The 23,459-nt window shown below is 51.0% G+C and overlaps 1 protein-coding gene and 1 long non-coding RNA gene across 7 annotated transcripts; one reads left to right on the forward strand and one right to left on the reverse strand.

Annotated features, from left to right (window-relative positions):
• Window positions 1-307: 307 nt before the first annotated feature.
• LOC145506529 (uncharacterized) lies at window positions 308-4,648 on the reverse strand. Its single transcript, XR_014054000.1, has 2 exons — window positions 4,571-4,648; window positions 308-4,146 (listed from the first exon to the last, which is right to left on the reverse strand). It is a non-coding gene; the product is annotated as an uncharacterized LOC145506529 (long non-coding RNA).
• On the forward strand, window positions 4,309-23,386 carry AGTRAP (angiotensin II receptor associated protein). Of its 6 annotated transcripts, none has more exons than XM_081491400.1 (6): window positions 4,729-4,814; window positions 11,616-11,717; window positions 17,465-17,499; window positions 20,083-20,188; window positions 21,034-21,208; window positions 22,684-23,386. In XM_081491400.1, exons 2-6 carry the CDS (start codon window positions 11,649-11,651, stop codon window positions 22,785-22,787), a joined length of 489 nt encoding a protein of 162 aa, XP_081347526.1. In that variant the 5' UTR covers window positions 4,729-4,814; window positions 11,616-11,648; the 3' UTR covers window positions 22,788-23,386. The 6 variants fall into 6 exon arrangements, with proteins under 6 accessions (XP_081347525.1, XP_081347529.1, XP_081347524.1 ...); XM_081491401.1 differs by lacking the exon at window positions 4,729-4,814 and adding an exon at window positions 11,065-11,112; XM_081491399.1 differs by lacking the exon at window positions 11,616-11,717 and having other exon boundaries at window positions 4,309-4,814.
• Window positions 23,387-23,459: the final 73 nt, after the last annotated feature.

Consider the following 23,459-nt stretch of genomic DNA (forward strand, 5'->3'; position numbering starts at 1 on the left):
GCTTGAAGTGAGGCTTTGGTTCCCGGCCAGAGATTGAGGTCAGGTCTCAGCAGTGAGAACACCAAATCCTAACGACTAAAAAAGATCCTGATGCTGGGAAAGATTGGGGGCAGGAGGAGAAGGGGGCAACAGAGGATAAGATGGTTGGATGGCATCATCAACTCAATGGACATAATCTGAGCAAACTCTAGGAGACAGTGATGGATAGGCATGCTGCAGTCCAGGGGTTGCAAAGAGTTGGACTGAACAACGACAAGACCAGTGGTCAGTGACAGTTTGCAAAAGAGAATTCCCACAAAGACAGAAAATAGTGAAACAAAGTATTTATTAGGAGGAAAAAAGGAGTACAGTATATGTGGATATACACAAGGGTGGGCTCAGAGGGACAGTGTCCTCATGGTAGTTTGAATCACTTTTATAGGGCATTTCTTCCAGGTTTCCTTTGACCAATCATCTTGCTTTGCCTGGTTCTGAGGCTGCCCTGGTTTAGTTCAGGGTCCTCCTACATGTGCATGCACATCTCTTAGCCAAGATGGATTCTAGGGCAGATGACCGTAGGTATGTAGACATCACTTACTATGAGGTGATGCCCCCCCTCCATTTTTGACCTCCAAGGAGCCTTTCTGCACATGTGTAGTTGGGGAGGTCTCCTTAACTTCAAGTATGAGGACGATGTGGTCTTTTATCTCTTATCTGGCAGGGCCCAGCCTCCTCCATTATCTTCCTTGTAGGGAGTTTCTGCATCCCCTGTGGCTCAGAAGTAAAGAATCCACCTGGAAGTCAGGAGCCCCAGGTGATGTGGGTTTGATCCCTGGATCAGGAAGATCCCCTGGGGAAGGGCACAGCAACCCACTTCAGTATTCTTGCCTCGAGAGTCCTATGGACAGAGGAGCCTGACTGTCTACAGTTCATAGGGTTGCAGAGAGTTGGACACAATTGAAGCAACTCAGCACACATGCACAAACTGTTATTATGAAGTTTCCATCCACAGGGGAGAAACTGTTCAGCCGGGTGCCCATCTATCTCCTGCCTCATGACTAATGAAACAACTTGACCTTCCCCTACCCTGCCAGACCTTAGGCCAAGAAACACAGAGCCAGTGTGTTTGGGTCAAGCTGAGAAGAAGCACTGGAGCAGAGGTCTCCAGATTGAATCCGGATCCAGCACGAATCCTGGTAGCACCCAGGGACCATGGCTCTGCCTCTCGGGCCCTTCCCTGATGAGCTCCCTGGGGAGGGCCCGCTCTCTCACACGTGCCTGTGGCTTTCAGACAATATTTTGGTTACTTTCTCTGTTTTGTTTCTTTCTGTTGATGTCACCCACTCAGGGAAGGAAGTGGCCGGATCACAGCAGAACTGTTGAGTGTCCAGTACATTGTGGCCCAGAGGACAGTTAAAAATCATTTCAAAGCCTTTTTATATTCAGTGCTTCCCACCGCCTGGGACCTGTTTATCGCTCTCTCCATTTTTGAGATGCAGAAAGAAATTCAGAGAGATTAAGCAACTAACCCAAGGTCACACAGAGACAGATTGGCAGCACTGGGCGGGAGCGGGGCGGGGGGGGTGGGTGGGTAGTAAAGGCTGGGGAGGCAACAGCATGCTGAAACACTGAGGTCCATCTCCAAGGCTTTGCTAGTGGGAAGGAGGTATAAGCATCTCCCAGTCCAAGGAGCCTTTCTCTGCTGCTTCAATATAACAGGCATGTATCAGGGGTCAGGAGATGCTGAGAGATGCCAGAATATGCTGTGGTTTTTTCATAGCAGTACAGCAGTTATTTGCTTATTGAGCACCTACAAAGTGCCAGAAGCTATGTCAAGCATGCATCACCCTGAGGTTTAAGATCACTCTGCTAGGAGGCAGGGCAGGGATCCAAATAATATCACGAAAGGACACAAGTGACCACGGGGAAGAAATGGCTGTGAAAGCTTCATTGGCCATTTGCATAACCAGCAGCACTGAGTGGCTTCCTGACAGAATCTGGATTATTCCGAGGACAAGTGGGTGGTAGGCTTTCCCTCATGCCCATGATGGAAGTGGTGCCAACACACTGGTTTAGCTGGTGTATTCCCTGAACACCATGTGCCAGGCAAGTATGGAGGTTGCAAGACCCTCCCAGGGTTTGCAGTCTAGATTGGGGAGGGTGAGAGGGGACAGACAATAAACATGTCAATGAGTAAATGGAGAGGTCAATACCTTCAAGTACTGATAAGTGCTACAAAGGAAAAAATATTGGATGATTACTACCATCTTTGAAAACAATTTGACAATTTCTTAACAGCTTAAGTATACACACGCCATGTGGTCCAGCCATTCCATTCTAAGATAGTCACCCAAGTAGGCATTCAATAACTATTCCCTTAATGAATAAATGAATGTATCTATTCTGCATGTCAGTTTTTTGGGTTTTGTTTTGTTTTCAATTGTGGTAAAAAGAAATAAAAGTTTACCATCCTAACCATTTTAAGTGTACAGTTCCAGTAATGTTAAGTACAGGCTTCCCTGATGACTCATGGTAAAGAATGCCTGCAATGCAGGAGACCCAAGTTTGATCCCTAGGTCAGGAAGATCCTCTGCAGAAAGGAATGGCAACTCACCCCAGTATTCCTGGCTGGAGAACCCCATAGACAGAGGCTACAATCCATGAGGTCGCAAAGAGTCAGACATGACTGAGCAACTAACACACACACAATGTCAAGTACATTCACCTTGTTGTGCCATGTCATTTACTTTTCATCCTGAAGGTACTGAGGATAAAACTCAGCTGAGACAGACAGAATTGGTGAGGGACATGAAAAATTTAAACTTGACATCCAGAAGTGTACTCTAAAAAATATGGCCCCAAAGCCTATGCTTTGTGAAGGTCCACTTGTCCTTCCATAGTCAAGGTGGGTCCTGGCAGGAACTCTGGCTCCTTTGAGAACAGTTTCACTTTCCTTTGTCCCTTTGGGCTCCCTCCCCACCCTTACTGGGTCTGCCCCACCTCCGCCTTGCCCCAGAGTGCCTCGGCCTCAGCTGGTCAGATGAAGGCAGTGTCACTGCAGGGACATTCCACAGATCCAGCCTTGTGTTTCATCTGGCTCCAATCTGTCTTCCCCTCTTTGCCTCACTCCATCTTTGCATCTCAGCCTGGGCTATATTTTCCTGTGGTGTGGGCAGTGGAGCTGAGTGGCTACATGTCACAATCCTGAAACCAAACCTCCTTGGTCCCCAGCCCAATTTCATACCAACTAGGGATATGCCTTTGGGCAAGCCCCTTAACTCCTCTTAACCTCAGTGATCTTATGGTAAATCAGGATAAGAATGGCACCCACACCATGGCGGTTGTTATGAATATTTATTATGAGCACTTTTCACATTGTCTACCACAAAACTGTACTTCATAAATGTCAGCTCTAATCCCAGGAATTGTTTGTTTTGCATTTTCTCCTTACGAGGTGATCAGTTTTATTACATACCTACATGCTTGGATTGAACACCTCTAGGATCTAGGGTTTATAGGAGACATCTCTTAGAAGGAAACATTATAATAATAATGTTATAATATCCACTAGTTATTGAGGAATTTCTCTTTTCTAGGTACTATGCCAGTAACAATAATTAATGATAATTAACTAATAATGAATATCAAAACAGTAGCACATCCTGATTGAGTGCTGTTTGCCAGACAATGTTCTATAACGTTTTTATATATTAACAAATCCTTATTAACAAATTCAAAATAACCATCCTTCAAGGAAGGTACTATTATTTCTCTCATCTTACAGATCAGAAAACTGAAGCATAGAGAGGCAAAGTGACTTGCTCAAGAAGAACCAGTAAAAGTCAAAGTTAGGACTCAAACTCGTTTATCTGGTCCAGCTAGTCCTCTGGGCTCTGAATACCAAACAATCGTGCCCAGGGTAGCCATCTGTCCGGTCTCTCTCCGAAGCTTACCAGCTCTCCATTACTCTGGCAGATGTGCTATTCTGCTCAGGGGGCTAGACAGCTGTGTCTCCAAAAGGGACATTCAAATAGGCCAGGGGACCCCAGAAGACCCCACACCCACCTGGAAAACTCCGTTCTTTGTACCTAGAGAGAGTCTGTGTCTTGATAGGATCTTAGGACCCACCCAGGCAGTTTTTCAGGTTTCCATGTGGTCTCTCCCCTCCTGGAAATAAGAATAAGCACTCAGAGGGACCCAAGGGGATCCCAGCAGTCTTGAATAAGTCTTCCTTACCTTTAAAGCAAGTGTCAGAATCATTTTTTCTTCAAACATGAATTAGTTCATTCATCCTCACAAGGGTTCTATGAGGTAGGTAACCGTCTTCACAGGGAGGAGAGACTGTGCCCTCAGGGATGAGACACCAGCTGTTGCCACATCTGCAGTTTGTACTTGGAGGTTCCCCCAAGTTCTCCTGGCTGCAGGTGGTCCCGTCAGCCCACCTGCTGGGATTTTAACTCGGCGAGATATTGCGCCCTTTGAGACACAAATCTGGATATTCTCCAGCCGCCCCCGGCTCCCGCCCCCCACCCCACCCCCTTATCCCCCTTACCCCCCTTACCCCCCTTTACCCCCCCCCCCCAGTAACTACCTGGGCAGTGGCTCGGTGAAGACTCGAGAGGCACGACGCCGTTTCCTAGCAACCGGGCAGTCGTCACATGACCTACTCACGTGGCCCCCTAGCCCAGCTGGGGTTGGAGCGCTGGCAACAGGCAGCCGGCGGGGCGGGGCCGGGCAAGTTTGTTTTCCGAGTTCGGAGACCAGGAGCCCCCGCGGTTGTGGCGCAGGTGCTGTCCGGCTGGGTCGCGATGGAACTGCCAGCCGTGAACCTGAAGGTGGCGATGGGCGGGGCGGGGGTGGCGCGGGGCGGGTCTCCCGGAGCGTGTTGGGCGTTTGCGCTTTTAAAGTAGGATTTTAGAGGTGAGAGGACCGAGAATCTGGGGAAAGTGGAGTGGCAGGGAGATCGAGAACGAACAGAGCCCAGGTGGAAGGAGGTGGGCGGATAGACCCTTTAGGGAGACGGATCCAGAAGGCCGGCAGGAAAGACCGAGAGGGAGCTGGAGGAGGGAAGCGGCTGTCTCTTCCCGGAGTCAGACCGGTTCAGCTGGGAGCGCTGAGCCCCTGAGGCTCGCTTTGTCCTGCGCGCCCAGAATTTCTCCGGAGAAAGAGGAAGGCGTGGCGGGGAGGGACCCACGGAGAGTCCGAGGCTGGACTTGGAGGCAGGGGACACCTCCCCTCCACCGAGAGAGGGGTAAAGCTTTCACCTGAACCCCCAGCACTGCCCTTACCGCGTCTTTCGTTGGGAAGATCAAGTTAAGGAAATCAGATGACCCCAGACAGACGGTTTTTCAGAGTTGATAGATTCAACGTCTTTATTTCTTAAGCAACACAGACACCAGTAGAATTTACTCAAAAGCAGAACCCCCTAACTTTGCACATTTAGGAAAACACTGCAGCTCACTGGGGTGTCTTCATTTCCTGAGCTGTAAGAATGCCAAAGGCTGTTCTTCTTTTTCTCCCCTCCCTCCCCCAGCCCAGTGCTTCTTGGCTGGGTTTGCCACTGAGAGGCTGAAGTCTTGAGCTTTGGTCAGAAAGGTGTTAACCTTGGACCAGACCTGCCATTTGGGGCCTGGATACAGTTTCCTTTGAGATTGTATGCAGGAGTACCCTCTTACTCACCCTTGACAAAGCATTATGCACCCATGGTGTCTGGTACTAAAGTAATCTAAGAGATAGATGACTGCAGAACAATACGTCATCTATATTTGGATTATTAGACACAGTCTGCGCTGTGACTTCACGTCACATTTCCTTAATATTGAATACTTGCTTCAGCAGACCTCTCCGAGGCTTCCAGTCAACCACTGCAGGGGGAGAGATGGCTGTGACAAGGCAATGGGCTTGGATTAAAGGTTTAGCGGGGAAGAAATTTACACGAGGGCAACTAAGGTTCGTTGGTATCAACATTCACTCTGTTCCAGGCCATGTGCGGTTAATGCCGACTACCTTTTCTCTGATTAGAGATTTGCCTAAAATAATTATTAAGGAGAAAGGAGGAAAGGGACAGAGGGTCGGGAACGGACAAGGGAGTGAGCCCTCATTCTTGGGGTGTCTGTGGTGTGCCAGGTTATTTATTTAATCGCATCAACCTTCTGAGATTTTTATAGTTGAGCCAACTTCAGCTCATACCAGATAGGTAACTTATCAAGGCCCCACAGAGATTAAGTGGCAGAGTCAGAATTTGACCCATCAGGGTCAGACTTCAAAGCTGTGTCCTTTTCTGGCCACCATTAGTTAGGGCTGACTTCTGCTTTGACAGTTTATGCCCAGTGGGAGGGCTTAGTCTGTTTACGGCTTTTTTTTTTTTTTTTTTTTGGAGAAACTTTATGGGCCTCACAGGCCACACGTGACCACACGTGTGAGCTCTGCTGGCTTTCAGTGCCCACAGTGAAACAGCTGGTCCTTTCTTTGACTTGGGAGATAAAGCACCATATCTCCAAGGGTCTTAGCTGCTACCAGTCAGAGACAAGTAAGTACTGAGAGGTCGTGAACAGCTAGGGTTGCCAGGTAACATTGAGGACATCCAGTTGAGTTTGAATTTCAGATCAACAATGAATAATTTTTTAATCTAAGTATGAAAAGTGAAAGTGAAAGTCATTCATTTGTGTCCAACTCTGTGACCCCAGGGACTGTACAGTCCATGGAATGCTCCAGGCCAGAATACTGGAGTGGGTAGCCTTTCCCTTCTGCAGGGGATCTTCCCAACCCAGGGACTGAACCCAGGTCTCCCACATTGCAGGCAGATTCATTACCAGCTGAGCCACTAGGGAAGTCCCAGAATACTGGAGTGGGTAGCCTATCCCTTCTCCAGCAAATCTTATATCCCAGGCAATATTTGGAACAGTCTAGAAAATTATTCATTATCTGAAATTAAAGATTAACTGGGGGTTCTGCTTTTGTTGTTGTTTTTTCTGGCCTCCCACAGGAGTCTAAGTGGGATATTCTTCGATCAGAGCCCCTTGGGAGCTCAGAAAATGCCCAACCCCTCTGACCCTACACTACCTGTGCCCTCCTATCACACATTCCTGGGGCATTGGCTCGTGCCTGCTTGTGCCCAGCCCAGCCAGAGTGGGCAGTGGTGCCAGGTGAACAGAAGCAGCTGCCCCAGGCCCTCTGGGTAGTTCCTAACCCAACGCAACACATGGGGCAAGTCCTGAGCTGAAGGAGCGTCATTGTGAGAGTTTAGAAAGTTCTAGACTTGGGTTCATGAGGGCTTATGAGAAAAGGCCCTTGGGAGGAGAGTGCAGGGGGGTAGTATAGCTCGAGAGTTAAGAATTCCGGAACCTGACTGCACAGTAGTCATGAGGATGGCCTTGTCTCGGGGCTTCCCAGGTGGCGCAATGGTAAAGAACCCACCTGCAATGCAGGAGACATGAGTTCAATCCCTGGGTGGGGAAGATCCCCTGGAGTAGGAAATGGCAACTCACTCCAGTATTTCTTGCCTGGAGGAACCTGGCAGATACAGTCCATGAGGTCACAAAGAGTTGGACACAACTGAAGCAACTGAGCACGTGCACAGCCATGTCCCGGAGGCTGACTACCTAGCAGGCAGTGTGTTGAATGTTCTACACACCCCTCCACCTCTCCATAGCCACACAACACCCCCATGGAGCATTATTGTCCCCACTTTAGAAGAGCAAGCGGCAGTTGCGAGAGCTCAGGTGATGGCCCAGAGTCACACAGCTCTAAGTCATGGAGCTGGGGTCTGATCCACATACTTGGCTCTAGCAGCCACGTGGTCAGCCACTGCCTGCCTCTGCCTTCTCTCTCTGGCAGCCCTGACTACTGCCCCCTGGGCTCAGCCCTTGGGGATCCTTGGGGATCTTGCTGCCTCATTCAATAGGCCACCGAATGTTTGCACAGGACTAAATATATTCTGGTTTTTTTGTTTGTTTATTTTTTGTTTTGGTCACACCACATGGCTAGTGGGATCTTAGTTCCTCGACCACGGATTGATTCTGCACCTTTGGCAGTGAAAGCACACAGTGCTAACCACTGCCCCACCAGGAAATTCCCAGGAAAAATACATTCTGTATATTAATCTGTATGGAGAGGGATTCCCTGGTGGTCTAGGGGTTCAGACTCTGTGGTTTCACTGCCTGGGGCCCAGGTACAATCCCTGGTCAGGGAACTAAGATCCTGCAAGCCATATGGTGTGGCCAAAGAGAAAAACAAATTCTTTATGGTGACCTCAGATCTGTCGACAGCCTGGCTAGGCAGTCCCAGCTCCACATCCATGGGTCCTCCAGTGACAGATGAAGGGTTTGAATCCTGGTCCGAGGACCCCTCGGTTTCCCCTTAGCCTGCTTTCCTCCAGATCAAACATACTCATTTCCATCCACCCTTCCCTTGCTCTTCCAGATCCTAGCACTGTAGTACAGTGGGTACAGCACAGGCTTTGGGGCCAATTAGATCTCTATCCAAGGCCAGGCTTTGCTGCTTACCAGCTGTGTGACCTGAAGCAGGTTTCTTAACCTCTCTGAATATCAGTTTCCTCACCATAAAGAGAGCATAAAAATAGACCCTACCTTCTAGGATGATAAGAGGAGGATCCAGTGGTCCAGGAGGTGATGTAGTTTCATAGTTTTGTTGTTTTTTTATTTTAATCTTTATTTTATGTGTTTATTTATTTTCGGCTGTACTGTGTCCTTGTTGCTGTGCAGGTTTTCTCTAGTTGCAGTGAGCGGGGCCCAGTCTCTAGTTGAGGAGCATGGGCTTCTCATGGCAGTGGCTTCTCTTGTTGCAGAGCACTAGCTCTAGGGTACATGGGCTTCGGTAGTTGCAGCACATGGGCTCAGTAGTTGTGGCCCATGAACTCGGTTGCCCTATAGCATGTGGGATCTGCCCAGATAAGGATCGAACCAGTGTCTCCTGCATCAGCAGGCGGATTCTTTACCACTGAACCACCAGGGAAGCCCGCATCACGTTTTTATTAGCAGAGAAACTCAGACCCAACAGACTGATTCTGCGATTTGCATCTGGACTCTCTTGTCATACATAACTGCATAACTGTTTGGGCCAATGAATCTCTCACAGCCTCAGTGTCTTCATAAGTGAAACAGAAGGGTTAAAACTCTACCCCAGACAGTCACAAGGATGACATGGGCCAAGAGTTCAGGGCAGTGTAGACATGTGGCAGGCATATCTACATCAGTAGCAGAGGTTGCTGTAGGTGATGTGGTTTCAGGATGACTGTCTGCAGAGGTTGTGGTGGTGGTTGTTCAGTCACTCAGTCATGTCCAACTCTTTGTGACCCCATGGACTGTAGCCCACCAGGCTCTTCTCTCCATGAGATTCTCCAGACAAGAATACTGAAGTGGGTTGCCACTTCCTTCTCCAGGGGATCTTCCTGACCCAGGGATCGAACTCTCATCTCTTGCATTGGCAGGCGGATTCTTTACCACTGAGCCCCCAGGGAGGTGCTTACAGTTATTTCATGGAAACATCCAGTGACTGTCAGATGCCTGTCTCTTTCTGGTTGAGGCGCCCCTGTGGGACACGAGGGTGATAGATGCTGCCTCTGTGTCACTGGGGAGGAACCCAGGGCTCCTACACAAAGGGAGGTGGCCCCTCGACCAGAACTCAGGTCTCCTACCCCCAGTCTAGCATCTTACAAGCCCCTGCTGCCATGGCCAGTCTCTGTCTCCCCTGGTCTTCTGACGCATCGAACACTGGCTGGGAAAGGGCCAGGCAGCCCCACCAGGCCAAGTGCTATATGAAGAGTCCAGGAGCTCAAGCCTCTCTCCTCTTGCCCAGCCGGGAGCAGTCAGGCCGCCGGGGCACATGCTGAGGCCCCTCCCTCTCGTATTCTCTGTGGCCGTACCTGAGACTCCCAGTATTCCCTTGGTGACCAGAAACCTCCCCCAGAGCCAGCAGACTGATCTTTTGTGCTGAGATAAGGGCTGTGGGAGAGGGCAGGGCTGGTTTGGCTGGGTTTCTTTTTGTTTTTTAATTTCTATTGAAATGTGTTGTTGTTTAATTGCTAAGTCATGTCTCTTTGCAACCTCATGGACTGCAGCACACCAGGCTCCACTGTCCTTCTCTGTCTCCTGGAATTTGCTAAGATTCATGCCCATTGAGTCAGTGATGCTATTTAGCCATCTCATCCTCTGCCACCCTCTTCTTTTGCCTTCAATCTTTCCTAGTATCAGGGCCCTTTTCCAATGAGTTGGCTCTTCACCTGGCCAAAGTTTTGGAGCTTCAGCTTCAGCATCAGTCCTTTAAATGAATATTCAGGGTTGATTTCCTTTAGGATTGACTGGTCTGATCTCCTTGCAGTCCAAGGGACTCTCAAGAATCTTCTCCAACACCACAATTCAAAAGCCTCAGTTCTTCGGCACTCAGCCTTCTTTATGGTCCAACTCTCACATCCATATGTGACTACTGGAAAAACCATAGCTTTGACTATATGGACCTTTGGTGGCAAAATGATGTCTCTGCTTTTTAATACACTGTCTAGGTTGGTCATAGCTTTTCTTCCAAGGAGCAAGCGTCTTTTAGTTTCGTGGCTGCAGTTATTGAAGTATAGTTGACTTACAATGTTGTGTTAGTGTCAGGTGTGCAGCAGAGTGAATCAGTTGAACATATACCTATATTCACTCCTTTTTAGATTCTTGGCTGGGTTTTTTGTTGGAGCTTTCCTGCACATTTGGACCCCTCTGGGCCCGAGTGGGTGTGCCCTCTCATTACAAAAATGGGGAAACTGGCAGAGGAGGCTTAGTCTTCAATGGTTTCTTTTTCCATGGCTGAAGAGACGTGCTCCACTGGTGCTAAGTTTCCTAAATATTGAGCAAACAAAAGTGATGTCGCACCGAGGGGAGGTGTGTCTGCTAAAGGCCTGCAGGATTTCCAGGTCATACTGTTTTCTTCCCCAAAGCGAGGGCCTAGTTTAGGGGCCTAGCCAGGTGCTCACTCTGTATTACAGGCTTTTCCGGCTCCAGGAAATACTTTATCCCACAGGTTATAGAGTGGTTTCCTCACAGGCTTTCCTGTGTGTCGCTGCCTTTCCTTTTCTGGGCTCTGCAGGCCAGGAGCGTCCCTTTATTGAAGACCTGCTGTGTGCGCAGTCTAGAGGTGGGAACCAGAGCATTTGGGAATGAAGACCGTTTCTGAAAGAGAAGTTGAGAAAGGGAAGGACTCAGTGTTGATGTTGGGGAGGGGAGAAATGATATGACTGTGACTCACTCCTTCCTTGGTGTCTTGTCTTAGTTAAAAACCCAACACCAGGACCACCTGGCTGGCCGCATGTGGCAGGTCCCTTCCCCTCTGTGGGCAGGACTTCCTGTCAGAGGGGACCATGCTTTGCTCTCAAGATAAAGATCAGAATTCTCTCCCACACCTCCAAGGCCCAGCCCTGCCCCCCACCCCCAACCCCAGCTTCCTGTCCCTCCTCTACTCTCCTCTTCCACTCCAGCCACATGGGCCTCTTTTCAGTCTCCAGAAGGTTCCAAGCTCCCTTCCGTGACAGAGCCTTTGCAGGTGCTGTCCCTTCAGCTCAAAATGCTCTTCTTTCCCCCTCTGCCCCTGGTTACCTCCTTGCTCACCTGCGTCATCTCCCCTGAAACATCATCCTTCAGAGAAGCCTCCGTGCTCCCCTCCCCTGATGCAGAATGAGTGTCCTTTCCTTCGCTGTTACTTCCTTCTCAACAGACTGTCTGTCCGGACCCCACGCTCCTAAGGTAATTGTTTGGTTAGCCCGTGTTCCCCCCCACCCCACCCGGACTGCCAGGTGTCAGTTCTGGAAGGGCAGCCTAGGACTGCATCTGCCCAACTTACCTTTGAATCTGCAGGGTGGAGGCCAAGCAGATGTCAGCGATGTCAACTTAACCTGTAAATGATTGAGTAACTTGGCACTGTTTGATCACTCCTCTTCAGTCCCTGTAGCATCCTGGATGGCTCAAGTGGTAAAGAATCCACCTGCAATGCAGGAGTCATAGGAGGCATGGGTTTGATCCCTGGGTTGGGAAGACCCCCTGATGGAGGAAATGATAACCCACTCCAGTATTCTTGCTTAGACAATCCCATGGACAGAGGAGCCTGGCAGGCTCCTCTCAAAGAGTTGGGCATGACCGAGCACACCTGCACTCACTCTTTTGTGTGCTTAGTCAGTCGTGTTCGACCCTTTGCAACCCTATGGACTGTAGCCCACCAGGCTTCTCTGTCAGTGGGATTCTCCAGGCAAGAATACTGGAGTGGGTTGCCATGCTCTTCTCCAGGGGACCGTCCCAACCCAGGGATGGAACCCAGGTCTCCTGCATTGCAGGCAGATTCTTTACCATCTGAACCACAAGGGAAGCCCAAGAATACTGGAGTGGGTACAGTTCAGTTGAGTCGCTCAGTCATGTCCGACTCTTTGTAACCCCATGGACTGCAGCACGCCAGGCTTCCCTGTCAATCACCAACTCGCAAAGCTTGCTCAAACTCATGTACATTGAGTCGGTGATGCCATCCAACCATCTCATCCTCTGTCATCCCTTTCTCCTCCTGCCCTCAATCTTTCCTAGCATCAAGGTCTTTTCTAATGAGTCAGCTCTTCGCATCAGGTGGCCAAAGTATTGGAGCTTCAGCTTCAGCTTGGGCTTCCCTGGTCACTCAGCTGGTAAAGAATCTGCCTGCAATGCGGGAAACCTGAGTTTCATCCCTGGGTTGGGAAGATCACCTGGAGAAGGGAACGGCTACCTACTCCAGTATTTTGGCCTGGAGAATTCCATGGATTGTATAGTCCATGGGGTCACAAAGAGTTGGAAATGACTGAGCAACTTTCACTTTCACTTTCTTTCAGCTTCAGCACCAGTCCTTCCAGTGAATATTCAGGACTGATTTCTTTTAGGATTGACTGATTTGATCTCCTTGCGGTCCAAGGGACTCTTAAGAGTCTTTTCCAACACCACAATTCAAAAGCATCAGTTGTTTGGCGCTCAACTTTATTTATGGTGCAACTCTAACATCCATACATGACTAGCAAAGAAGCCATAGCTTTAACTCTATGGACCTTTGTCCAAAAAGTAATGTCTCTGCTTTTTTACATGCTGTCTAGGTTTGTCATAGATTTTCTTCCAAGGAGCAAGTGTCTTTTAATTTCATGTCTGCAGTCACCATCTGCAGTGATTTTGGAGCCCAAGAAAATAAAGTCTGTCACTGTTTCCATTGTTCCCCCATCTATTTGCTATAAAGTGATGAGACTGGATGCCATGATCTTTGTTTTTTGGATGTTGAGTTTTAAGCCAGATGACTGGCTTTAAGTCATTTTTCACTCTCCTCTTTCACCTCAATTACTTTCTGCCATAAGGATGATGTCATCTGCATATCTGAGATCATTGATATTTCTTCCTGCATTCTTGATTCCAGCTTGTGCTTCATCCAGCCCGGCATTTCGCATGATGTACTCTGCATATAAGTTAAATAAGCAGGGTGATGATTTACAACCTGGACATCCTTTCCCAATTTGGAACCAGTCCATTGTTCCATGTCCGATTCTAACTGTTGCTTCTTGACCTGCGTACAGATTTCTCAGGAGGCAGATAAGGTCGTCTGGTATGCCCATCTTTAAGAACTATCCACAGTTTATTGTGGTCCACACAGTCAAAGGCTTTAGTGTAGTCAATGAAGCAGAAATAGATGTTTTTCTGGAATTCTCTTGCTTTTTCTATGATCCAACAGATGTTAGCAACTTGATCTCTGGTTCTTCTCCCTTTTCTAGATCCATTTTGAACATCTGGAAGTTCTCAGTTCACATTTTGAAGCCTAGCTTGGAGACTTTTGAGTATTACTTTGCTAGCGTGTGAGATGAGTGCAATTGTGCAATAGTTTGAACATTCTTTGGCATTGCCTTTCTTTGGGATTGGAATGAAAACTGACCTTTTCCAGTCCTGTGGCCACTGCTGAGTTTTCCACATTTGCTTGCATATTGAGTGCAGCACTTTCATAGCATCATCTTTTAGGATTTGAAATAGCTCAGCTGGAATTCCATCACCTCCAGTAGCTTTGTTTATAGTGATGCTTCCTAAGGCCCACTTGACTGTGCCCTCCAGGATGTCTGGCTCTAGGTGAGTGATCACACCATCATGGTTTTCTGGGTCATTATGATCTTTTTTGTGTAGTTCTTCTGTGTATTCTCGTCACCTCTTCTTAATATCTTCTGCTTCTGTTAGATCCATACCATTTCTGTCCTTTATTATGCCTATCTTCGCATGAAATGTTTCCTTGGTATCTCTAATTTTCTTGACGAGATCTCTAGTCTTTCCCATTCTGTTGTTTTCCTCTGTTTCTTTGCACTGGAGTGGGTAGCCTATCCCTTTTCCAGGAGATTTTCCCAACCCAGGAATCGAACCGGGGTCTCCTGCATTGCAGGCAGATTCTTTACCAACTGAACTACCAGGGAAGTCCACTCACTCCTCAGTCCCTGGGCAAAACCTCAGAAGACTAGTTCTACTCTGCCTCTGTTTCCGCATCTTTGTAATAGGGGCACATCCACTCAGGCCCTGGGTGGAACAACACCTGGCTAAGTCGGGGTGGAATCCTGGCTCTGCTCTGTAACCTGGTGCAGATTACTTACCATTGAGCCTTGGTTTTCTCAACTGTAAAACTGAGGAAATGGTGCTTCAGAAGATTGTAAGGATGAAACGCGTTCACAGGCAGAAAAATCTTATCTTGGTGCCTGACGCATAGGAAGCACTCATTAATAAAGGTAGGTGGTGACCAAGATTCCTTCCAGAGCTAGCCTTCTGTCATGTTCTTGTTCAGTCGCTCAGTTGTGTCCAACTCTTTGCAACCCCATGGACTCCAGCATGCCAGGCTTCCCTGTCCATCACCAACCCCTGGAGTTTGCTCAAACTCATGTCCATTAAGTCAGTAATGCCATCCAACCATCTCACCCTTTGTCTTCTCCTCCTGCCTTCAATCTTTCCCAGCATCAGGGTTTTTTCTAAGGAGCTCTTCATGTCATGTGGCCAAAGTATTGGAGCTTCAGCTTCAGCATCAATCCTTCCAGTGAATATTCAGGATTGATTTCCTTTAAGATTGACTGATTTCATCTCCTTACAGTTCAGGGGACTCGCAAGAGTCTTCTCCAACACCACAGTTCAAAAGCATCAATTCTTCAGCATTCAGCCTTATTTATGGTCCAACTCTCAGTCATGTAGGCTCAGCTTTTTCTGCATCTTGAGACCTCTGTAAAGTCAGGTATGTTGGTCCTTAAAGTGCTCTTCTCCTAGTCCTCTGTAGCTGGAAGAGGAGTTCTTTAGGGGTTGGGGACCACAGTCTGGACTTGGTTCACTTCACTGAGCATTGGGGGCAAGGTGGGGTATCCTGGCCATCTGCCCCCCACCCCCACCCCACAATGTGGAAAACATCCATGTCTGTCCAAGCCCAAAGAGCTTCTCTCTCTAGCACAAAGGTAGGAGTCCTAGTTCTGGAGTCCGACTTACCATTTAATTACAGTTTTGTCTTCAGTGGAATCATGATCAACTTAATTTACCTCTGAGCCTAGTTTTCTTGACTGTAAAATGGGAATGATTCCAGTATCTGCTTCGGAGGCGGTTATGAGGCCCAGAGAAGGTCATGTGAGACATTGGGTCCAGGGCCTGGCACATTGCAGATGTGCAATAAATAACAACTCTTTTTTTTGGCTATACTGGGTCCTCATTGCTGCGTGCAGGCTTTCTCTACTTGCGGTGAGCTGGGGATACTTTCTAGTTGCCACACTCAGGCTTCTCATTGCCGTGGCTTCTCTTGTTGCCCAGGCTCTAGGTGTGCAGGCTCAGTAGTTGTGGCACACAGCGCCTAGTTGCCCCGTGGCATGTGGGATCTTCCCAGACCAGGGATCAAACCCGGGGCCACTACATTGGCAGGTGGATTCTTAACCACTGGACTGCCAAGGAAGTCCAATAGTAATTCTTCTAGAAATGCAGCCAGAATTCCTTGTTGCAGGTGGCATCCTCTCCTTAACAGCCCCCACTCCCCTGAGCACAAGACCAGAAACCTGGGCCTTTCACTGCAGTCCTTGCCGTGTCCACCCTTGCTCTCTGGGCCCAGCATGCTGCCGCTGCCTCAGGCTCTTGGCATCCTTGAACCCTCAGAGCCTGGAGCAAACTCCCTTAAAGGCCCTAGTCCACCACTGGACCCCACTCCTACCATCTCGCCACCACCCCCAACCTCAACCCTGTCCCAGCCCTCCCCCTCCTCGGGGCTCTGGGTGTTGTGTCTCTGCCTATGCTTCTGGGAGTCCACCCTGAAACACCCCACTCTCCCTCCCCTGTGCCTGGCTGGTCCCCAAGTCCCCTTTAGCACCAGCTCCAAGTTCCCCGCTTCTTCCCCCTGCCTTCCCCGTAGCATCCATCTGCTCCTTCCTTCCTTCTTCTTCTTTTTAAAAAATATTTATTTGAGACTTCCCTGGTGGTCCAGTGGTTTAAGAACCCACCTGGTAATGCAAGGGATGTGGGTTCAATCCCTGATCCGGGAACTAAGACCCCACATGCCGAGGGAGCCACTAAGCCCTTGCGCCACAGCTAGAGAGCCTGCATAATACAGTGAAGACTCCACGTGCTGCAGGTAAGACCCGAAATAGTTAAACAAACAAACAAATGAAAAAATATTTACTAACAGAGATCTTTAGTTGCAGCATATGGGATCTAGTTCCCCCCACCAGAGATCAAACCCTGGACCCCCTGCATTGGGAGCACAGAGTTTTAGCCACTGGACCACCAGGAAAGTCTAATACTTCCTTCTTTACTTGCTTTGCAATCAGGACTCTTGATTTCCAGGAATAGAGACCAGTTCCAGTAAAGAGGGCTGCCTCTGAAGGACATATGTGGCAATAAAAAGGGTGGGACAGTGCATGGACTCTTAGTATAAATCCTAACATGTTACCTTCCTGCAGAAAAGCTCCTGGTGACTACCTTCAGCGCCCTTGAGATGAAGCCCATGCTCCTTGCCGAGGCCCTCCAGGCCCACCTCTCCCCTCTGGTCTCCTGCCCCCGGGCTGCTCTCCCGTTCCTTGGATGCACTGGGCATCTGCTCAGCCCCACATGGCACCCCAGCTCCAGTGTACTGAAATCAGCCTCATTTGAGCCCCTCCCAGCCATCGAGGCCTCCTCTGGTTTCAGAGCAGATTCCCAGGTTCCCCAGAGGAGCCTCCAGCTTTGGAAGCAGGAAGGGGTGTGAATGTCAGCTGCCCTGAGGGACTGGGGAGGGGTGACCTGGCAGTGTCCTCTGGCCTGACCTGTGCTCTTCCTCATTCTCTACCGCTGTTGGGGTCCACTCTCTTGCTGGTGTTTGAGCAGACATTGCTGAAGCCCTCTTAGGTCCTAGGCTGGGGCTTCCGGTGTTTTTTGATTCCAGAAGCTTTCCTGCCCACTCATCCTACCACCATGGTGGTCACAGTCACAGTTCTCTTCTTTATCCCACCCCCTCTTTTTTTGTGCCACAGATGATCCTCCTGGTTCACTGGCTGCTGACGACCTGGTGAGTGACTGTGGGTGTCCAGTTCTGTGTCCTCCTGGTCTCCCGAGATCTGGGTCCATGTGTCTCTCTGGGGTCTTGTCCACGTGTATCCTGGGTCCTGTCCACATGTCTTCCTGGGGCCTTGTCCATGTCTCCTGGCCCCTTCCAAGACTAAACAGCTCCTCTGTCAAGATCATCATCAGCAAGCTCCTATGTCCCAAGGATGTTGGAGGGGCAGGTGGTACTCAGAGGCCTTTGCCATCACTGACCCTCAGAGCTTCAAGCCCTCATCCTGCGGAAGACGGCAGCCCAGGGGGCAGTACTGACAGCTCAGACCTTCCTCCAGACACTGCCCAAGCCCTTTGGGGCTTGGCATCCCTCTGGTTCCTCCCCCAGGGCCTTTGCATCTGGGGCTGTGAGGTGCTGAAGCCTAGGGGCTGGCCTCACAAACCTTGCTGGGGTGGATGTCCAGTGGAGCTCTGTGTGTCTGTGACCTTGGGTGAGCCACTCAAACCCCCTGAGTCATTTTCTCACCTATAACGTGAGAGTATTACTGACCCTCCCACTTATCCTGTTAAGTCATCTGAAGGTGAAAGCATGATTTCTGAAACCATAATAATTGCTGACATTTACTGAGGGTGTCCAGGGACCAGCTGCCAGGCTGGGTGCCTTCTGGAGGTTAGCTCAGCAGCTCAGCAAGTAGACACATGATGAACCTGAGTACAAGGGTGAAGTCACTCACTTAGGGGTGGACCCTCACTCTCATTTCATACCCCCTGCCCAGAGACAGCTGACTCAGGATTTAGACTGACCCTGGTCATGTCCTTAGCCCTGCCATGTTCCAGCCAGGTCACCTTGATCAAGTGACTCCACTTCTCAGTACCTTGGTTTCCATCTGTAAAATGGGTACAAAGATGCCCGGCCCTCAGGAGCTGAGAGAGAGAAGTGTGGCCTTGCTCTGCTCACCAGACGCTGCCCAGGCCTGCACAAGGGAGGACTGGGGACTGCAGGGTGATTTTCATCATTACCTTCGGCTTTATCTGCTTCATCTGTTAAGTTTCTGGGGAGATTTTTCTGCCCGACCAAGACTGGAAACCATTGAGCTCACGTGTGCATTTTGCAGACGTGGAAGTGCAGTGCACATGTTCATGGGTGTGAATAATGGGAGCAGTGATCATCATGGTTAATGGCCTTGGGGAGTAGAGTGAAAATCCAGATTGCTCAGGCATACTCCCCGAGACTCTGAGTTGATGAGTCCAGGCCGGGCCCCCAGCACTTGCTTTCTCAAAACCAAAAAATGAGATGACTAATTCCAGGTAAGCCCCATAGTGCTCTGCACTTAACTGCTTTGCACATGTTTTCCATATGGTACACTTCAGGGAATGTCATTTACATTTATGAAGCACCCCACTGAGTGCTTGGGCCATCCAGGTGGGTAAGAGCATGGCCTCTTGAGCCAGACTGCCTGGGTTTAAATCCCAGCTCTGCCAGTTAGCAGCTGTGTGACCTTGGGCAAGTTCCTTGACCTTTCTCGTCCTCAGTCACCTCATCTATAAAATGAAGATGACTGTAGTGCCTCTTTCCAAGGGTTGTTAACACATATGCACATAAATGAACCCATTTAAAGCACTCATAACTGTGCCAGATACTAGTAAGGGCTCTGGGATAACTATTTTTTCTTTGAATTGACAAACAGTTTAGTTAGTAGCAATACCCTACAAAATGAAAGAGAGTAGGCATTGTGTTAGAAGGTGGTCCTTACAGTGGGGCAGTCAGGGAAGGAGTCTCAGAGTTAACACATGAGCTGAGGCTAAAATGACAGGAAGGGACCAAGTGTTCAGGTAGAAGGAACAGCAAGGCAATGGTTGGGAGGTATAGGCTGGGCTGTGTCACCAGACCCCACAGGGCCCCATAGACTATGGTCAAGAGTCTGAATTTTATTCCAAGAAAGTGTTGGAGGACTTTTAGCAGAGAAATGACATCCCCTGATTTACGTTACTGGTTGCTGTTTATGGAGGAGTTAATAAGTGTTGCTAGTGGTAAAGAATTTGCCTGCCAATGCAGGAGACATAAGAGACACAGGTTTGATCCCTGGGTCCGGAAGATCCCCTGGAGGAGGGCATGGCAACCCACTCCACTATTCTTGCCTGGAGAATCCCATGGACAGAGGACCCTGGTGGGCTACAGTCCGGGGTTGGGGGTCAGAAAGAGTCACAAAGGAGTGGCAAAGAGTCAGAAACGACCGAAGTGATTTAGTACGCATGCAAGCACATTTATGGAATGACCAGGACGGGGCAGGAGTGGAAGTTAGGGGACCAGTGGGGAGAGGTTACAGCGAAATGATCAATCCCAGTAGGGGAGGATGGTGGTTTGGACCTGGAGGGATATGACCAGATTCCGGATCCGTTTGGGAAGCAGAGCCAATGGGATGTGCTGACATTTTTGGCTCATGGGTGGGAAGTAGGGGAGTGGAGAGGGAAACGAGGCTAAACTGTGGCCTCTGCCTGTGGGGGCCCTGAGACTGGTGCCCCAGGAGGTGACCTGTGGGAGGGGTGGGCACCTGGGGGGCACCTCTTGACTTGACTCAGGCTCCTCCTCCCACAGGGGCTGCATCGTGTTCCAGGGCCCCTATGCCTGGACCAACTTCCCCATCCTGGCCTTGGGTGTGTGGGCCGTGGCGCAGCGGGACTCCGTCGATGCCATAAGTATGGTGAGCTGGGGGAGCAGCCAGGGAACCGGCTTCAGGGTGGTCGTGGGCCCAGCTCCATCTTCCCCTTCACCTGTCCTGTCTTCTCTCCCTTCTTTTTTCCCCATTTTCCATTTTCTAGAGTCCAGGCTCCCAGCCACATGTATCGTCACTAGCCTGGCCGCTGCTCTGCCTGCCTGGTGCAGAGTCTCCTCATTTTTTTCCCCAAAAGGGGTATGGGGTGAACTCCCACCAGTGCCCCACGAGATTGGCCGCTCCTGGAGGGCAGTAGGGTGTGCGTCAGTAACCCCCCTTGAGTGCCCCCCTAATAGGGAGGGCCCCCCATGAATAGGGAGCTCCACCACTTTGTGAGGTCAGAGTGGACACGGTCTGGCTGACTGCCCCACCGGGAGCCCCCGGACACCTGCTCAGACCCCATGGCTGTGAGCGCCAGCACCGGCCTCTCAGGACGGTTAGAGACGGGTTTCTTCGGTAGTGGAGATGGAGCCAGTGAATTCCAAGGGATCTTCCATCTCAGAGGTTCTGAGCCCATGTCTTGTGCCTCATCATGGCCTCAAGGATGAGAGAGGGGTTGGGGGAGAAGGCTCTGTCAGAGCCGGCAGGCTGGGTCCAGACAGAAACACCATCCCTGCTCTCAGCCCTGCAGTCCTCAGTTGGGCATCTAGTCTGCAGAGTCCCACCTGCTGTCTTGGTCTGTCTTCCAGCAAACCCCGAGGACACAGTAGGGCACAAATGGAGCTTCCAGTCTGGTACATATGGTGGGGGGATGGGGTAACAGGGCGGCAGCACGCTCATCAACCCTAACGACACTGTGGTCACCCCTCGGCCCTGTGCCTGGTGTCTTGCAGTTCCTGGCTGGCTTGGTGGCTACCATCTTCCTGGACGTGATCTACATTGGCATCTTCTACCCGAGGTCCAGGCTCTCGGACACGGTGCGCTTCAGTGCAGGCATGGCCATCCTCAACCTGATCCTCAAGCCGATCTCCTGCTTCTTCGTCTACCACATGTACCGGGAGCGTGGGGGTGAGCTCCTGGGCCACGTCAGTGAGGCCACCACCTCCAGCCAGCTCCCCAGTTCCCCTCCCACCCGCCCAGGTGCTGGCACTGCTGTCTCCTCCCTTCTCCTCGGTCTCTGCCTTGCCCACCCCCCAGCCCCTGCCCCAGGGAGCCAACCTTGCCCCCTCGTGTGGGCTCTGGGCACCAGGCTGGAAGGTGTGCAAGCTTCTGGTCTCCTAGAGGAACCCAGGGGTCCCCCGGCCATGTCTGCCTGGTATGACCTTTCCCTGGCACGAGGCTATGGTGCCATGTCCTTCTCTCAGCTTAAACATGGGTGCGACTGGGCGCCTGATCCAGGGCCCCAGGCGGCTCTGGGCAGCCTTCAGCCCGAGGCCCATAGGCACCTGCAGGGCCAGCTTCCCCTCTCAGCTCCCTCTAGCCCCATCGCTGGAACCCCCTTTCCTGCCACCTATGGGGTCTGGGTGACCAGGGGAGAGGTCGTGCTGGCCTGGGCCCTGGGAGCCCTGGCCAAAGCCAGCCCTGAGCTGCACATTCCTTTCCTGAGCCCGGTCCCACCCGCCCCCTCCCACAGCCTCTCTGAGCTGGACCCCTGCTTGTTGTAGCCTTTCTCCAGCCCCCTGTGACACCCGTTCTCATGTCCTTTCTCTCTGAGAGAAGCGGGGAGAGGTGTGGTTTTCTGCCCTTCACTCTTGAGAGAGACCTGTTAGGGGAGCAGCTGGGTTGGGGGCCGGAATGGGCCAGGGCCGCCCACCCTTGGCAAACCACCAGGCTGCCCAGACCCGCCCCGGGGTAGGGAGGAGCCAGTGCTGTCCCTCCATTAGACAGATGAGGAGACAGAGGCCTGGGACACTGGGGGCTTGTTGAGGAGCACAGGACAGATGTGGGGAGTGAGGACGGGAGTGAGGGGTACGGCACCCGGAACCCAACAGCCTGCCTAGCGCCGTCTGGGCTCTGCAGCTGCGCCAGCCCTGGGGGCCTTCTGGATGCTGTACAACGATGTCCACTGTCTGGGAGAGGAGCTGGAGGGGAGCCCGTGGGTCCAGAGCTGGGCATCCCTCGGCCAGATTCCTGAGCACGTGCTCCTGGGGAAGCACTGAGGCGTAGTGGCTGAGAGCCCTGTCTTTGGGGTCGTGCTGCATAGGTTTGAATCCTAGTGTCCTCTGCTTCAAGCCTTGTAATCTCAAGCAAGTCGGTTTATCTTTTTAACACTCGGTTTCCTCATCTGTAAAGTAGGGGCAAAAAAAATACCCTGCTCTATAGGTTTACAGGAGGATTGAATAAATGATACATGCTAAAGGCTTGGTGCCTGGGGCTGCTGCCACTGTCACTGTCCTGGGTGCCCGGATGCCCAGCTCTGGCTTTCCTGGTTGGGGTGGGATGGGCGGTAGGGAGTAGGGGGCATCTTGGTTTGGCCTCGTGAAATGTCCTAAGTCCTCACCCTTCATTTTTTTCTTTCCCTCCATCTCCTTCCAACCCCCCAGGTTCCCTTGGGCCCTCAGAGGAGCGCAGTTCCTACCAGCCAATTGACGACTCAGAGGTGCCTGCCGACCCAGAGAGCAAGGCTCACGTGACCCGAGGATACTGAAGCCCAGCCCAGGGGCCAGTCTTGACAAACTGTGGGGCCAGCAGAGAGGAGGCCTCATTACCTTCTTTGTGCCTTAGACATCATCCTAGGGGGTGCTCCTGACTGCCTCCTGCTTTCTCAGAACTAACTCATGTCCTCCAGTTCCCCATCTCAGGGATTGCCTGAGTCAAGTGCCCTAAGAGGCCCAGAGCCCCTGTGCACACCTGTCCCCAATTCCTCAAGGCCTCTCCTCCCTTCCGGGTAGCCCACTGGTCCCAGGCTGGGAACTCTGGTTGCTTTTGTCCCCTCCACCCTTAGCTGCTCTGTGCAGGCCCCAGGCCGAGCTGTGCCCGAGCCTGGCAGGATCAGGCCTCTAGGGGCCAGTGGTGCCCCCCACCTCTGCCTCTCCTGAGGTTGGCCATGCCCTCCCACAGGAGCTCTGAGAGCCTCGGATCCTGCTCACCCCCAGGAGGACAGGGGTGAGGACCCCTGGCTTCTTACTACCTAGTCACTTGTTGCCTGGGGACCCCAGGCCTGGAGGCAGGAGGGGTCTGCAGCCCCTCAAACCCCCATCAGCCTCCAGCTGTGGGCCACAGCATTAAAGTTCAGGGAATTCTGCAGCCGAGTGTGTTTTGAGCCGTGTTTCCTCTCCTGTCAGAGCTGGGGCCTGGACTTGCCATTCCCAGGAAGGTT

Source organism: Giraffa tippelskirchi, chromosome 5 (assembly GCF_054371585.1).
Source record: "Giraffa tippelskirchi isolate mGirTip1 chromosome 5, T2T-mGirTip1v1.2.pri, whole genome shotgun sequence".
NCBI classification, from domain to species: Eukaryota; Metazoa; Chordata; class Mammalia; order Artiodactyla; family Giraffidae; genus Giraffa; species Giraffa tippelskirchi.

Excerpts from the sequence above, each read along its gene's own strand:
- AGTRAP (XM_081491398.1), top strand. The coding sequence starts at position 4,638 with ATGACCTACTCACGTGGCCCCCTAGCCCAGCTGGGGTTGGAGCGCTGG. Across the intron at positions 20,189-21,033 it reads CCGTCGATGCCATAAGTATG|TTCCTGGCTGGCTTGGTGGC; the intron begins GTGAGCTGGGGG and ends GGTGTCTTGCAG. Across the intron at positions 21,230-22,683 it reads TGAGCTCCTGGGCCACGTCA|GTTCCCTTGGGCCCTCAGAG; the intron begins GTGAGGCCACCA and ends CCAACCCCCCAG.